Below are 15,913 nucleotides of genomic sequence, written 5' to 3'. Positions count from 1 at the left end.
CGTAGCCCAAACATTGGGGTGAACCACGATACATCTTGTGTTCTTTACTTTCTTGCAGATTCACGGCCGGATTTATGTTGTTCCAAGACCCATCTAGTTTTGTGCATCAACATGGTTATTAGAGTAGGTTTTCTAATTATATTTGGAAAAACAATACTTGTTTGGTGAGTCTTTAGCAGAGCTATTTGAATATGCTTGTTTGGGAAATCTTTACTAGCATGACCTTTTAATTAGGATAAAAATAAAAAATAAATAAATAAAAAGCCTCCGTCATGTTTTGAGCAGGAGATAGTAACCAAACAAATGCATTCTTTTCCACTACACCACCAAATTTTTTGTGTTATTCTTCTTACTTTTAGAGTATATATATACTAATACATATATATATATATATATATATATATTCGGGACTCTCAGAAGTCGGCGGCCCTAGATGATCGCCTTACCTGGCTACCCTCAGGGCCTACCCTGGATTTGGGTCGTGCTGTGTGAAAAATTGGAAACTTGGCATCAGTCGGAAAATTGGAGAAAGGATTTGGGTTGTGCCGTTGAGGGTTAGGGTTCTTTGAGAGAGGTTTTCGGACAAGGAAGGAGAAAATGATAACTAGGTCTTCGAAATAACCCATTTATATGGGAGAGCAATTTAGTTATTTCAAATTTTTGAAAAATCCTACTTTTATCCTATTGTTGTGCATGTCATGGGATGTTCTATGCATATCCCAAAAATCTTATTTTGATCCCAAAATAAAAGAAATGACTTATTTATGTCAATTTCCCTTCTTCTTTTTTATCTCTGCCTTGTTGGTAGCAATATTTATGATAATAACACGCCCCCTATGTATGGGAAAGGCCAAACCATGTCCATATCTTTGCATGTGAGACTAAAAAAACCGAAATGTCATCTTGGAATTTTTCTACACCACCACATGTCTACATACGTGGCTGCCCAAGACGATGAAGCAAAGGTGACGGTGGCACTTAACAAAACCACAGGGAATCGTCGAAGGATCTTCCCCATGTCCTCGCCAATCAACCATTCACATTATTTTCAATCATATATCAGATGATGCGATAGTATTTGATTTCCAAATACATTATTGTTAGAATCTAACGTAATATGATATCTTTGGACCTTAGTAGTTAGTACTAGCTACATTCTTCTTTGAAAATTCGTTCTCTACTATATTTTCTCCTTCTCACGTATGATTTGGTGATAGTTGGAACCGTCAATTTTCTTGGTCGTCCATATAGAGGAACCCAATATTTTGATTAAGCACCAAAATTTTGAATACGTTAACAATATAGTCAAATGATCTAAAAATTGGTTTTGATTTTTTTATCCCGGTCCCTAAGTGCTAACAAAGTTAGACTGAAACCTTGTTGCTTTCTATAATTTGACTGAACGAGTCCATGTGGAACATCCATTAAAAATGTTGTAAATTACCATTAGATATAAACTCGATTGCACTCAGATATGGAACTTTAGGCTTCATAATCTCTTCAAGGGTCTCATTTGCATCTAGCGTAAGGATGATCATAGGTGTACTTAAAGGTAACCCATTCTGGGTGTAGTTCGACCAGTGGGTCAGAATACCGTCAGAATAATGCTCAAACTTCAAGTCGAACCAGTGTCAAGTTTTTCCAAGATTTGTCATCTCAAATTCCGACTTTAGGTCGAGACAGTTTTCTCAAGCTCTTCAAGAGTATAAGTGAGATTCATGTCATCGAATTAAACTGCAACTCTAGCGATTTGGATTGTACACGCACGTGCATTGTTTATTCATATATCCCTACTGATGACATATTCACTTAGACAGGTATACCACATCCGCCCGAATTGTTTCAATCCGTAAAGTGAACACCTCAATCGAATTGAGTAGGTGTTATGTGGTCTAGAACTATTTGAATTAGTCCATGTAAATTCTTCAAGAAATTTCATGCGCATTTCCATATCATTGATCCCCATGAAGCTAGATACGTAGTAACCACTTTCATAAGCTACATAGGCAGTTCTTCAGAAACTACCAAATTGAAAAGGTAGTGGAATATTATGACGTTCATTGCAAGGGAATACATCACCTTATAATCAATTATAGCGTGTTTGAAAGAAGCCTTGTGATAACTCATATATTTCATACATCAGTACCATCCATTCCTAGTCTCTTTGTGATAATTTTGAGTTAAACTATTTGCATTTTACCCTCTTTTTGTTAATGTGCAGTTAATTGTATTTTAGAGTCCATTTGGGGGCAAATAAGGCAAAATGGTGTTGAGATTTTGATGTAGAGAAAGATTCAAAGTGTACAATTGAATATGGGGATGAATATAGCCCTTTAAAAGACCAATAACAGTAAAAAAACATCTAAAATAAATGCTCCATTACTGGGATGTCTTGGCATTCTATAACAGCCTCTTTTACCTTATAAAACCATGCTTGTCTACCACTTTTACACAAGCCCCCCTTGGGGACGCCTAGAGCTCTTTCTCTTCTCTTTCTTTTGACTTTCTTTTGGAAACAAAATTATTTTCCCGTTCACCATCTGCTGCCACCAAAGAAACCTATCAGCCGCGCTATTCTTGAAGGAGTTCCACACCAGAATTGATTCAGGGGTTTCTTCTATGGTTTTAATTTCACTCATGTTATTTTTCATATCTATATATTATGTAATCATGTTGTGTAATTAAGTTCATAGCTGGGGATTTCGATGTAACCTTGCAAAACTACTCTATGTTATTAAATTAAAGTTTTCAAATTACCAATATGTATCTTGTTTCATTCACTGGTTTTATTGTTTAATGTGTTTGTTAATCTTAATATTTGGTCACCACTAGGGCTGCTTATGAATTATTTGATCAAGGTTATAGCACACATCATGCTTAATCTTGGTGGAAATGTGAATGAATGGAGAAGCTGCAATGCAAACATCCTGCCATGTGATTTCTTTGGTTCTTTGAAGTTTTCTTGTTCTTAATGATTCTTAATTGGTAATCTAAGTTGAACATCACAACTAGGTTGTAGTTTATGAGTACTTGGTCACAACCACACATCAAATGGATGATCATAAATGAGTCCCTAGTTGCAGATTGGAGAGTTGAAAACGTTTTGGCTTAAGTTTCATGGAATTGGCTTGTAATGGTGAAATCGATATCCTTAGTTCCATTCCCATCGTTTATGAATCAATCTATCATTCGTATTTACATTCTCTTGCATTTTAAGTTTCTTTAGTTTGTAAAATCAAAATCCAAACTCAATTTATTAGTTTCATTGTTTAGTTAGAGTTCACATAAAATTAGTAATTTGTAGAGGTCTAATTAGTCCCTGTGGTTCAGCACCCTTACTTGTGTCATTATATTATCATTATATTTGCACTTGAAATCAACACAACTCCTTGCGCATAAGGCATGTTTTGCACTATTTCATTCATCTCATTGCGCTTCATTTCTTACTTGTAACATGATAGGATTACATTGGGCAATGTAGGAACAATAGGTCCAAAGACTCTTTGATAAGGAATCTAATTCGGCCTAAATTATTTCTTTCCAGTTGGCCAATCAATTCTATGTTGACTGCATCAATGGAACACGGTTCGATATCGTCGTTTTTCACTATTTCAAGTAGCTACCATGTACGTAAATACATCGATGATAATCTCATTCCAATTTCATAACTCATCCATGCATGCATAATAGACCAAGAACTTCAAGTCTCGGGATATTCCAGATTAATTTCATGAGGTGGAATGGTTGAGACAGCTATCGTGGAAAGGATTTGTTTTGTGCCATGTTTATTCACTTTCAGGGAGGCGAACCCTTCTAACCGAATGATTTGTCTCGCTTCAAGTTGAGCATAAATGATTGGCTAGTCGCCAGTGCACTAGGTCGCCTAAGTCCACGGTATACCTACCTTTAGGGTTGCATGATAACACTAGGAACGGCCGTCCTTTGTGGATAGTTTGCAACGTCTGTTAGGTACATCTATCATTGCCGGAATGATTGCAATACGTATGTGACAGGTATATGTGATCTCGTCACTTTCACGAGATTCAAGAAATCGTCTAGAGCTATACTTGGATGATCATCCATCGTGCGTTGTTCAAGAACGTTGACATTCTTATCTCCCCCTAAAGACGGGAAGGTTGTCATTTGTGTCTTATCATTTGTGACTTCCTTCGGGTGAATGACCTATCCTTGCGGTGACTTCCTTTGTAGTGAGTTGATCTGAGGCAACAGATCATCATTGTTTCTCTGGTCCTCCTCCATACCAAGTTCACTTCCATCACTGATTTGAAGGACCTTGCGATATGCTCATGTACTAATGACCCTTAAAATTGTCGCTCATGTGAACAATTATCTCAAAGTTGTCACTCGGGTGAATAGTTTTCATAAATTGTCATTTAGGCGAATAATTTTCACTACTTTATAATTTGTAAAAACAAATATTCCGTCAATGATATACAAAACTCTCATGCTCAAATAAAGTTATTTTGAACCGTCGTTTGGTATGTCCCATACCAATCAAAGGACTTTTCTCCATCCACGCGCGCGGACGATGGTAACCTATTCTCAACAAAAGAACAACAAAGAAAAATAAAAATAAACACACACAAGTCATACAAACGCTGTCCACATATTTTCCATGTACCAGCTATCCAAATGGCAAAAGCATATACCTTGAATTTCGCTTGTTTGACAAAGGCCATAACTTTTCTTCTCTCAGTACATGGACATCGTTATCAACCCTTGGAACCAAAGAGAAACGTTTCTTATATATATATATATATAGAGAGAGAGAGAGAGAGAGAGAGAGAGAGAGAGAGAGAGAGAGGATCTTAGAGGATCTTTATTCTTTTATAAAACTGAGGATAAATTGTGAGGTTTATATTACATAGAATTTTAATTATTAAAACCGTTTATTTTTTAAGTTGCATCTTGCATTCTTGCAAAATATTAACCAAATCAAAAATATTTAAAACATCTAATTGAGTTTAAAAAAATTAACAAATACTTTATTATATAATAAACAATAAAATTTGATCTTGATGATTAAATTAGCAAATGGTTTTAGATTGAATTTTTGCAAGGATGATCTATGAATCAAAACTTACAAAATAAACGATTCAGATTGTTAAAATACAATGTCAAGTAGGTCCCACACCTAATCTACATTTTTTTTTGAGAAAAATTAGAAATTCCTTTGCATAAAAGGCATATATATTGCAATAGTCACACAAAAACTACTGGACACCCATTTGCCAACCACCCCTGCTTTCAAAACTTTTGCCTTACCCTTCCAATCTCTATAAGAGAAGCGACAACCTCACAGCTGACACCCTCCCTCCCACCCTCACACTCAAGACCCAAAACCCCAAAAACCCAAAAACCCAGCAGATTAATTATATTTTTTGATATGTCAGGTGTTCTTCTCTGGGTGGTGAGTCCCAAAGAGAATGCCAGCTCTCCGCTGGGTCTGTTGCCGAGAATTTGCACCCCAAGGAGGTCTAAATTGTGCTCAAAGCTGGGTTTTTCAAGTGGGGTTTTGGCCTACTCGGGTGCAGTTGCAAACCCAGCCAGATCTTCAGAGGAGAAGGTGTATGAAGTGGTGCTGAAGCAGGCTGCTCTAGTGAGAGAACCGAACACGGTAAAAAAGAAATCTTTGGATTTGGATGAACGGATTACTGAAGGTTTGAACAACTGGGATTTACTGAATAAGGCGTATGACCGGTGTGGTGAGGTCTGTGCAGAGTATGCCAAGACTTTTTACCTAGGTAAGTAACTTTTCTGGATTTCTGCTGCTCTCTCTCTTCGTCTGTTTCTGTGGTTCTGCTTTTACTGTCTGTTTATCTGTTTAGTTTTGAGAAACTCTAACCAGACTTTATTAAAGTGAAACTCTCTGTACAGTTTAACGTTAATTTTTAGGGAACTTTAACGAAAAGCACCCGGTACTGTTCACTTTAACGAAAAACCACATTTTTACACTAAAAAGTCAATCCTGGTACTATTCACTTTACCCTTTATTTTGTCCTTATCATTAAAACTCAAAGTTTTCAAGTCCTTTTCATTAGTTTTCTTTAATTTTTATTCTAACCGTATAAATTTTTGTGTAAAAACTACGAGCTCTTTGGTTTTTCTGGTTTTTTGTTTAATGGGATCCGGTCATTTTCGTGGATATACTAATTACACTGTTTTAATAAAGTGGACTGACCACTTGATTTTGTATTCTTTGTTTTTTATTTCCCAAGCAGTTGAGTGCACATCTTGAATCGCTTTTTTCTTCGAAACGTTCGCACGTGAGTCTTGACAAGTAGTTTATATTATCATTCACTAAACACTTACTTGGAAAGTCATGCAAGAAAGAAGGAAATATAGTTAATCTAGTTGACCGCTTTTTTATATTTTATTAGGTATTTGATTGCGGATGGTAATGTGAAATTCGGACTTTTTTTCTTCTGATTCTATGTATGCGAATAACGCAAGAGAAGTCGGCAATTGGAATCATTTCAATAATCATGTTTTAGTAAACGCACGGAAGCTAAGAATCTGATTGATTCAAATTTTCATTCGAAGTAATGGAAAATGGAGAAATTGAAAAGGAAATTTGGAAGTTTGAGGGGCAATTAGATGCTCAAATGTAACTAATTGTATAATTACACTTGATGTACCGGGCCGTTTTTCCGGCACACTGAAAAATCTCATCTCGCCTTGTAGTTGAGACAACTGTTTAAGGTAATGTAAGGAAAGTAATGAAGATTCAGATTCTAAGTTATCAAATCTTTAAGGATAGGCAGTGCTTCTTCACATTCCATGTTGTTTAACTTTAGGTTTTCTAACTATTGTTGCAGGCAGCACAATTTGGAATTATTTTTGCTTCCATTTTTTACTTGAAATGGATATTTATGAATTGGAAGGAAACTGTATTTACCAACTTCTTTCTGTGTTCTTCAGGGACATTGCTCATGACACCGGAGCGGCGACGAGCTGTTTGGGCAATCTATGGTTAGTATAGTCACAGAATTTGTGCCAGAATTAGTACCATCCCTTTTGGTAAATACTAAATGAAGAGTTCTGCTTTTTTCTGCAGTGTGGTGCAGAAGGACGGATGAGCTAGTGGATGGACCTAATGCTTCATACATTACACCCAAAGCTCTTGACAGATGGGAGAAAAGACTGACAGATCTCTTCGAAGGCCGGCCTTATGATATGTATGATGCTGCTCTATCTGATACAGTCGCCAAGTACCCTGTTGACATTCAGGTATATAGATACCACATACTCAAGATCAGAGATTAATTACAACTCTTTAATCTATCAAAATTTGAACGTACTGAATGATTCACCATACAAATTTCGATATTTTGACAGCCCTTCAGAGACATGGTAGAAGGAATGAGATTAGACTTGAGAAAATCAAGATACCAGAACTTTGATGAACTTTACCTTTACTGCTACTATGTTGCTGGAACTGTTGGATTGATGAGTGTTCCGGTAATGGGGATATCCCGGGAATCAAAGGCCTCAACAGAAAGTGTTTACAATGCTGCATTGGCCCTTGGAATTGCTAATCAGCTCACTAACATTCTCAGAGATGTTGGAGAAGAGTAAGTTTCATCTTATAATACATGAGCCCCTTTAAACATTACATGTTTAGAAACTCGTGTTGCCAGACTGTGAGTATGAACCATTGATTAGTCCGATCTTTTCTTGACTGTTGTCGAGATTCACAGTCTGACAATATAAGCATTTATTTGGCAAGAGAACATCGCACATCATATCTAACTAAAATCTTGCTCTTTGAAATGATCATTTTAGTGCTAGGAGAGGAAGGATATATCTCCCACAAGACGAGCTTGCCCAAGCCGGCCTATCAGACGATGACATCTTTCGCGGGAAGGTGACTGACAAGTGGCAAAGTTTCATGAAGGGACAAATAAAGAGAGCTAGGATGTTCTTTGATGAGGCTGAGAAGGGTGTCTCAGAGCTCAACTCAGCTAGTAGATGGCCAGTATGGGCATCTTTGTTGCTGTACAGGCAGATTCTAGATGCAATTGAAGCAAATGGTTATGACAATTTCACAAAAAGGGCATATGTGGGAAAAGCAAAGAAGTTAGCATCATTGCCTGTGGCCTATGGAAGGGCCATTTTAGGACCCTCTAATTTAACTAAGCAGTTGGTGCCTAGATGAATTAGATGTTTAATTAGATATTTAATTAGATGGTATTTTGAGGTCTCAATCTCTAAATTTTTAGTTTACCCTATTAAACAAAGCCCAACTTAAATTTTTTATACTAATTTTTTTTACTAATATCTTTGTGTAGATAATATCGTTTGCTCCAAAAGAAAAAAAATTGTGAAGTTTTTTTTTAGTTGATCTAAAAGTATAATGAAATTTAAATACAAAATTTAATAGCAGTAAATAGCTGTCAATTTACAAATTAGTGGTAGTCATTAATGTGTATTAGGAGTGCTCGTCATGGTGTGGTTGATAGCAATGTTCTAAATAAAGACGTTATATGTTAGTCGGGCAGCGACTGGGGCCTAATGCCTCGAAGAGGGCCTACGAGGACTAGATGGACTGTTAATTCTTATATAACATATACATATATATATAACTTGTCATACATAATTGTATTGGGATACAAAATTGCAAAATAGAATGACATATAGATTATACAGTATTAGAACATACTGAAAACATGAGAAACAAGCATATAAAAGCACAATCCCAATACCTTAAGCTATAAATTACAGATTCATAGATCTCATTCTATTTGGAAGGAAAAATACAACTTAAAATTTATCAAGATCTCTCACCGCTTACTGCAAAATATATAATCAACGCCTTTTCCTAACCTTGCGATTTACCCCCTCCTTCGGGGAAGATGAAGACGATGACGAGAATGACGAAGCTGACCGGTTTTGTTCAGCCACGTCCTTGTAAAATGCCTGCTGTACATCTTCTTTAAGTTCCAAGAACCGCGTCCTCTTGATTCTTTGCTCTTCGGGAGTGCCCTTTTCGAGGATGAAATCCGCCATGTCCAACTCATCGTCCAAAAACTTATCAAGCACTTCCGAGCAGTTGGGGAAGAAACGCCGCCCCATTTCCACTGCCATCACCATATCATATAACTTACCGATTGCTCCAAGAATAAATCACGAAACAAAGTCACGCTCTTTCCTAAACTTCTTCGAGTTGTGTTTGGTAATCTAGCTATAGACTTGGTAATACTAACTTCGCCATTGCAGTGGGGAAGTTAGACGGAGACCAATAACGAAAGCATTTTATAATTTTCAAAGAGGTTAGGCATGAAACAATGCTTGAAACTGGACATACATCGTAACACGCATCTAGGAAAACATGTAATCAGAGGGTTCGGGATATATGTCAGAGGTTAAATGGTCATACCAGTATTAAGAAGGGCTTGCATTCTTGTTTGGAGTCTTTTGGTGCGTCCAGAGGGCGTTTCATTCAAATCAACCTCTCGTAAGTTCCCACTTGATCCTCTTGATGCTGTAAGGCCACTGTACACTGATGTTGAATGAGTATCTGCCATTTCCTTAGCAAGCTTGGTCTCAGCAGGAAACAACAGCCGCGCAAATGCCACTGAAAAATTAGGAAAGCTGTTAGTCATTTTTTTCGACAACAAGAGTAAAAAACTGACTGATTGTAAATTTCTTGATGGCATTAAGAATGAGGCAGGCGAATGTGCCAGCAATTTTGACTTTATACTTAACACAACTTCCACAATTCATGATCTGAACTTGAATGTAACCAAGGGAGTGATTTAATCTACAAATTAATAATGATCACCTCTATCTTCTAGATAGTCCAGCCTCACGTGCAAATCATCGGCTATCTCCTCCGATATGATTGACATGTTCCCAGAGATTGAGTTTCTCTGCATCTCTCTCTCTAGAAGACCGATGCACATTCGGTCTTTGTTAGATTCCTGTCCCGTCTGTGTGTTCTCCAAAAAATCCTTTGGTCTAGTCAATCTCCGGCAAATTGCAACTGGAGTTTGACCATCTAAAGTAGTTTCCGAGGCAGAGGCTCCCCATTTCAGAAGAGGAACAAGAACTGATGGCAGCTTACGTCTGGCTGCCACATGAAGTACAGTATGCCCTCGGGAATTGCGAAGGTTGGGGTTAGCCTTGCCTAGACCGAGAACCTCCTTGACAACCTTAGGATCACAGTATGCAACAGCATAGTGGAGAGCGTAAGCCTCATCTAATGTAATATCAGATTCCTTCAGAAGAAGCCCAACCAGTTCAACATCATCAGAGTCTAATGCCTTGTGGATACTCCTGATTCTCTTATCCTCTACCGGCTCCATTTCCTGATGTTTGAGACGGATCAATTTGATATCATTTGAAACTTCATGCGGAAGCTCTTTCTCTATAGCCACGTTGTCAAGATCTGACCTTGCTACCCTCTGGATGCAGTGTGAGAGCAGCTGATCCAGTTGGCAGTGGAAGGCAGCTACAAGAATTGGGATTACGTCTTCAACAAGCGCTTTCTCAACAAAGTTTGAAAGGTGACGCTGCATAAATTGATGGAAATTGTCAGCACAAACCACCTAAACGTTGGCTAGTGTTGGCAAACCTAATATAAACAATACTCGCTTACTCTTTACTTGAATAAATATGCCACTCAACAGGTAATAATAGACATATAGGCATTTGATCGATGAAACCGTAAATCCTGCTAGATGAATGTGTTAAAATCTTAAACTTGCAGAGGTAAAATAAGTTATACCAAAACGTCTGCAAAGTTTTCAGGCTGTAAGTATAAAGAGTCTGCAACAAATTGCAAGTAGACAAAGAGAGAACACAAATAATTACCCTGCACGGCACACAATCATTCGCAAAAGAGCAACACAAGAAGTCAAAGCTTGAACAAACCTGAACAAGCTGAACAAGCTCCTTCATCTGGAAAGTGGAAGAAGCATACATCAATTCCACAGCGTAACTGATAGCAGGGCCGCACGCATCATGAGGACAACGATCATCAACACACGTGGATACTTCTCCAGGAGATGGATTAAGCTTCCCAGTGTACAAATAGTTCAAGAAAACCTTGAAGGCTTCGTAGCCAACCCTGCCGTTTGGAACCAATTCAGACATGAGATACCTCGGTTTACCTTCCTTCTTCGCATCATCACTCCCCTTCCTAAAAAGGTCCTGAAAAAACTGACTCCGGGAAGCCAATATACACCGATTGACACCCACGGTGTTTCCCTCAACAACAATCTCAGCATCACTATAGTCATACTCATGATCAAGTAACAGTTTCTCAAGATTATCACTCAGTTTGCTTAGACTCAAATAATGTTCAAAACTCGGTGCGGGTTGAGAACTGGCCGAGGCAGAGGCAGATACATGGTTACTACTGGACCCATTTGACAGATAGGATGAGGAGGAAAAGCTCAGGGATGATGACAGTTCATTGATATTATCCATGGCTTCCAAAATCTATGCAGTTCTGTCTAAGCTTAACAAATGCTATGAATAAATGATCCAACAACCCCCAAAACCACCCTATTAAGAGAACCCGAAATCCGGTTGATTCTCCTGCACAAACTGCACAATCCTAGGGAGAAATCATATCAAAACGTACCCGATTTCTCCAAACACAGTAAAATTGCTCAGAACTATCAAAAGCGAGAAATAGTCTGAACCACAATTACCCAATTTCTCAAGAAGTCCAAACTTAATTCCAGGAATTACCCAGTTGCGGAAACATTGATTAAAATCCAAAAATAATAATAATAATAAGCACAAGGATTAATTTCTAATTATACAGAAAGCTAGGCACCCAGTTGGAGACAATGAATCCTCCATATCCAGGCAGAGAAATATGGACTTGAGCTTCATAACCCATAAAATCTAAAGCTTCTAACTTTCAATAGTGAACAAAAATATGAGTAAAAAATTCAAAACCCCGAAAAATTTTGAGAAACTTTCAGAGAAAAATGGATTAAGATTGCATACAAGGACACCCTTTTGACAAAGAGCTTGAAAGACCTCAGACTTGACCAAAAAAAGCTTCGGGCTTTCAAGATGATGCCCTGAAATTCAATGAGATTTTGAAGGAATATGGCATAAAAGCCCCACTCTCTCTCTCTCTCTCTCTCTCTCTCTCTCTCTCTTTATCTCTCTCTATCTCTCTCCTCTCTTTCTCTCTCTGTCCCACCCTGTCTCCCTCTCTCTCTCTCTCTCTGAAAGCAAACAAGGAAGTTGCTGAGAACTGTGAAGGCAACTGGTCAGACCAAACGGTTGACTGGAAGTAACAAGATAAACATTCAACAAAATGGGTATTTTTAACAACAGAATTTAATGTAAACACTTTGTCTGCATACTCAGCGCCATATATTTTACATCAATAATTAAGATTAATATGTTATCAGACTATATTAAGAATAAAATAGTGATTAATCAAGAGATTAAGAATTTTCCCTCCTTTTTTCTTTGGGTTTGTGGGGTGTAACGCAAGAAGGGAGGGAGGCAGACCCAGATCGGTTGACTGAGTTCCCCAGACGTGGGAACACATGACCATCATCATTACCGGCAAGGCAAGGCGGCTACAATCATTTTTGGTTGAAAATAGCAACCATTGATATTACGTACTACTTTCTTAGAGCATTTCTGTTTAGGAACTCCAATCATCACAAAAAAGTAACAACTCATGTGATCAAAATTATATTACTCTTGTTCGTGTCAGGAATTTCCGTCGGGGATGGTTCCTGGCCGACGAGCACACAGCTCCCCGGGAGGTTGTCGCCGGTTGAGGGCTGCTGTCGGGCTTCTATTTCACTATCGGGCTTGGTCGGGCAAGTCTTTATCGGGCAAGTCTCGTCGGGCAAGGCTCGTCGGGCAAGGCTGAAAGAGAATGACATAGTTAATTTGAAAGGTGCCTTTGTGGGGCCTTAGTTGTAGGCCTTGAGACTCACAATCAAGATTAACTTTGAGGTGCTCAGGCGTGCCACTGCCATCTGTAGTATGGCAGATGTAGAATGCATGTCGCGTTTTCGTTGTAAATATGTATATACCCGAGAAGCCGTGTTAGATGTGACAGGTGCCTTTGTGGGGCCTTAGGTATAGGCCTTGAGGCTTCCTATCAAACTAAACCAGTGCTCGAACACATCATATTTGGTCTCGTGATTGCAGGAGTCTTATAACTATTATACTTCTGATTACCCGAGTTTGAGAGGTAGGACGAACCCAAATAAGTGCCTTTGTGGGGCCTTAGGTGTAGGCCTTGAGGCTTCCCATTGGAGTTCGTTCTAATACTCAAACATTCTAGATCGCAAGACGGAATGAATCCAAATAGGTGCCTTCGTGGGGCCTTAGGTGTAGGCCTTGAGGCTTCCCATCAGAATTCATTCCATGCTTAAGTGTTCTACGATAATCATAATATAATAGAAACAAAACAAAGAGGTAGGTCGATTACTTGCGCCCCAAGTAACTTCGGACTTCTCGTTTATCAAGGACTGTCATGGATGGGTTAAGTCCACATAAAGTTCTTTTTTATGCCTTGAGACCAAGGACTTTTAATTGATCAGATTTACACGCCCGAGGGCTTAGGACTTTGGATCTAGTTTGAACACTGAAGATATATTCAAATCGGATCCAAATACTGAGAAAGCGTTTTAATAGTCATCTCGCTAGAAATAACTTGCATATAATTGGAAGTATACAACATATTACTAGGCTTTAAAGAATGAAAAGACAAAAACAAAACAAAGAAGGTCGGGCAAGGTTAAACCTTATCAGTTAAGGCTGATCGTCTTGCAGGTCCCTATCTTTGTAGTTTTGTCAAAGGTCTGAAAGCTTAGAGAAAGAGAGGGAGAGAGAGAGATACAAAAAGTGAATCGATACTACACCAAGTTTGGGCAGGGTAGCAGAGCTATTACAAAGGTTTGAAGGAAAGGTTATCCCGCGAGGGATAAAAGCTTGTCCCGAGAGGGATGAAGGCTTGGGCTGACTACAGCTTCGTTTTGAAGGCAAATCTGGCTTTAAGAAGAGTTTGTGCTTGCATTTGTTTGTTTGATTGAGTGTCATTATTCATGGCTTCTCTTTCTCCTTTTATAGACAACTCGGTTTGGCCTCTTGTAGCAGCAGCCTTGCCCGAATGCGGTTTGAGGGTGATGACTCATCAGCTATTTTACATGTAATGCCACCATAAAGTACTTTATGGGCTGTGTAGCTGGTCAGTCTATACCACTTGACCCTTGGGTAGGCAAGCAAGTGGTCTTCATAAACTGTATCAAGTTAGAAAATGCCCTTTTCTGATTTTCTAGGTTTCGACCGGGCCTTGATCAATTATAAAGAGTCTGCAAAGTTTTCAGGCTGTAAGTATAAAGAGTCTGCAACAAATTGCAAGTCGACAAAGAGAGAACACAAACAATTACCCTGCACGGCACACAATCATTCGCAAAAGAGCAACACAAGAAGTCAAAGTTTGAACAAACCTGAACAAGCTGAACAAGCTCCTTCATCTGGAAAGTGGAAGAAGCATACATCAATTCCACAGCGTAACTGATAGCAGGGCCGCACGCATCATGCGGACAACGATCATCAACACACGTGGATACTTCTCCAGAAGATGGATTAAGCTTCCCAGTGTACAAATAGCTCAAGAAAACCTTGAAGGCTTCGTGGCCAACCCTGCCGTTTGGAACCAATTCAGACATGAGATACCTCGGTTTACCTTCCGTCTTCGCATCATCACTCCCCTTCCTAAAAAGGTACTGAAAAAACTGACTCCGGGAAGCCAATATACACCGATTGACACCCACGGTGTTTCTCTCAACAACAATCTCAGCATCATTATAGTCATACTCATGATCAAGTAACAGTCTCTCAAGATTATCACTCAGTTTGCTTAGACTCAAATAATGTTCAATACTTTGAGAACTGGCCGAGGCAGAGGCAGATACATGGTTACTACTGGACCCATTTGACAGATAGGAGGAGGAGGAGGAAAAGCTCAGGGATGATGACAGTTCATTGACGTTATCCATGGCTTCCAAAATCTATGCAGTTCTGTCTAAGCTTAACAAATGCTATGAATAAATGATCCAACAACCCCCAAAACCACCCTATTAAGAGAACCCGAAATCGGGTTGATTCTCCTGCGCAAACTGCACAATCCTACGGAGAAATCATATCAAAAAGTACCCGATTTCTCCAAACACAGTAAAATTGCTCAGAACTATCAAAAGCGAGAAATATTCTGAACCAAAATTACCCAATTTCTCAAAAAGTCCAAACTTAATTCCAGGAATTACCCAGTTGCGGAAACATTGATCAAAATCCAAAAAAAAAAATAATAATAAGCAAAAGGATTAATTTTTAATTATACAGAAAGCTAGGCACCCAGTTGGAGACAATGAATCCTCCATATCCAGGCAGAGAAATATGGGCTTGAGCTTCATAACCCATCAAATCTAAAGCGTCTAACTTTCAATAGTGAACAAAAATATGAGTAAAAAATTCAAAACCCCGAAAAATTTTGAGAAAATTTCAGAGAAAAATGGATTAAGATTGCAAACAAGGACACCCTTTTGACAAAGAGCTTGAAAGACCTCAGACTTGACCAAAAAAAGCTTCGGGCTTTCAAGATGATGCCCTGAAATTCAATGAGATTTTGAAGGAATAGGGCATAAAAGCCCCACTCTCTCTCTCTCTCTCTCTCTCTCTCTCTCTCTCTCTCTTTGTCTCTCTCTATCTCTCTCCTCTCTTTCTCTCTCTGTCCCTCCCTGTCTCCCTCTCTCTCTGAAAGCAAACAAGGAAGTGGCTGTGAACTGTGAAGGCAACCGGTCAGAGCAAACGGTTGACTGGAAGTAACAAGACAAACATTCAACACAATGGGTATTGTTAACAACAGAATTTAATGTAAACACATTTTCTGCATACT

At 38.7% G+C, this 15,913-nt stretch overlaps 3 protein-coding genes across 3 annotated transcripts; 1 reads left to right on the top strand and 2 right to left on the bottom strand.

The window, feature by feature from the left end:
- Positions 1-5,244: 5,244 nt before the first annotated feature.
- On the top strand, positions 5,245-8,299 carry LOC103405286 (phytoene synthase 2, chloroplastic). Its single transcript, XM_029097807.2, has 5 exons — positions 5,245-5,765; positions 6,943-6,993; positions 7,079-7,251; positions 7,360-7,595; positions 7,807-8,299. The coding sequence occupies exons 1-5, from the start codon at positions 5,408-5,410 to the stop codon at positions 8,177-8,179; spliced, it is 1,191 nt and encodes a 396-aa protein (XP_028953640.1). The 5' UTR covers positions 5,245-5,407; the 3' UTR covers positions 8,180-8,299.
- A 277-nt stretch (positions 8,300-8,576) lies between these two features.
- On the bottom strand, positions 8,577-12,187 carry LOC103405145 (BTB/POZ domain and ankyrin repeat-containing protein NPR1). The gene is made up of 4 exons (XM_008344111.4): positions 10,897-12,187; positions 9,806-10,535; positions 9,401-9,598; positions 8,577-9,101 (listed from the first exon to the last, which is right to left on the bottom strand). The coding sequence occupies exons 1-4, from the start codon at positions 11,452-11,454 to the stop codon at positions 8,830-8,832; spliced, it is 1,758 nt and encodes a 585-aa protein (XP_008342333.3). The 5' UTR covers positions 11,455-12,187; the 3' UTR covers positions 8,577-8,829.
- Positions 12,188-14,185: 1,998 nt separating this feature from the next.
- LOC114822737 (BTB/POZ domain and ankyrin repeat-containing protein NPR1-like) lies at positions 14,186-15,142 on the bottom strand. Its single transcript, XM_070816605.1, has 2 exons — positions 14,466-15,142; positions 14,186-14,327 (listed from the first exon to the last, which is right to left on the bottom strand). Exons 1-2 carry the CDS (start codon positions 15,015-15,017, stop codon positions 14,313-14,315), a joined length of 567 nt encoding a protein of 188 aa, XP_070672706.1. The 5' UTR covers positions 15,018-15,142; the 3' UTR covers positions 14,186-14,312.
- Between the last annotated feature and the right edge of the window lie 771 nt (positions 15,143-15,913).

The sequence above is a fragment of the Malus domestica genome, chromosome 17 (genome assembly GCF_042453785.1).
Source record: "Malus domestica chromosome 17, GDT2T_hap1".
Lineage (NCBI taxonomy): Eukaryota > Viridiplantae > Streptophyta > Magnoliopsida > Rosales > Rosaceae > Malus > Malus domestica.
The sequence above is the reverse complement of the archived record's forward strand: the minus strand, read 5'-3'. Positions and strand labels throughout refer to the sequence as shown.

Coding starts and splice junctions, on each gene's coding strand:
- LOC114822737 (XM_070816605.1), bottom strand. CDS start 15,017: ATGGATAACGTCAATGAACTGTCATCATCCCTGAGCTTTTCCTCCTCC.
- LOC103405286 (XM_029097807.2), top strand. CDS start 5,408: ATGTCAGGTGTTCTTCTCTGGGTGGTGAGTCCCAAAGAGAATGCCAGC. Junction 6,994..7,078: donor AGCTGTTTGGGCAATCTATG/GTTAGTATAGTC, acceptor TTTTTTCTGCAG/TGTGGTGCAGAAGGACGGAT. Junction 7,252..7,359: donor AGTACCCTGTTGACATTCAG/GTATATAGATAC, acceptor ATATTTTGACAG/CCCTTCAGAGACATGGTAGA.
- LOC103405145 (XM_008344111.4), bottom strand. CDS start 11,454: ATGGATAATATCAATGAACTGTCATCATCCCTGAGCTTTTCCTCCTCA. Junction 10,536..10,896: donor AGCTTGTTCAGCTTGTTCAG/GTTTGTTCAAGC, acceptor CAATTTATGCAG/CGTCACCTTTCAAACTTTGT. Junction 9,102..9,400: donor GCAAGCCCTTCTTAATACTG/GTATGACCATTT, acceptor TGGTGATGGCAG/TGGAAATGGGGCGGCGTTTC.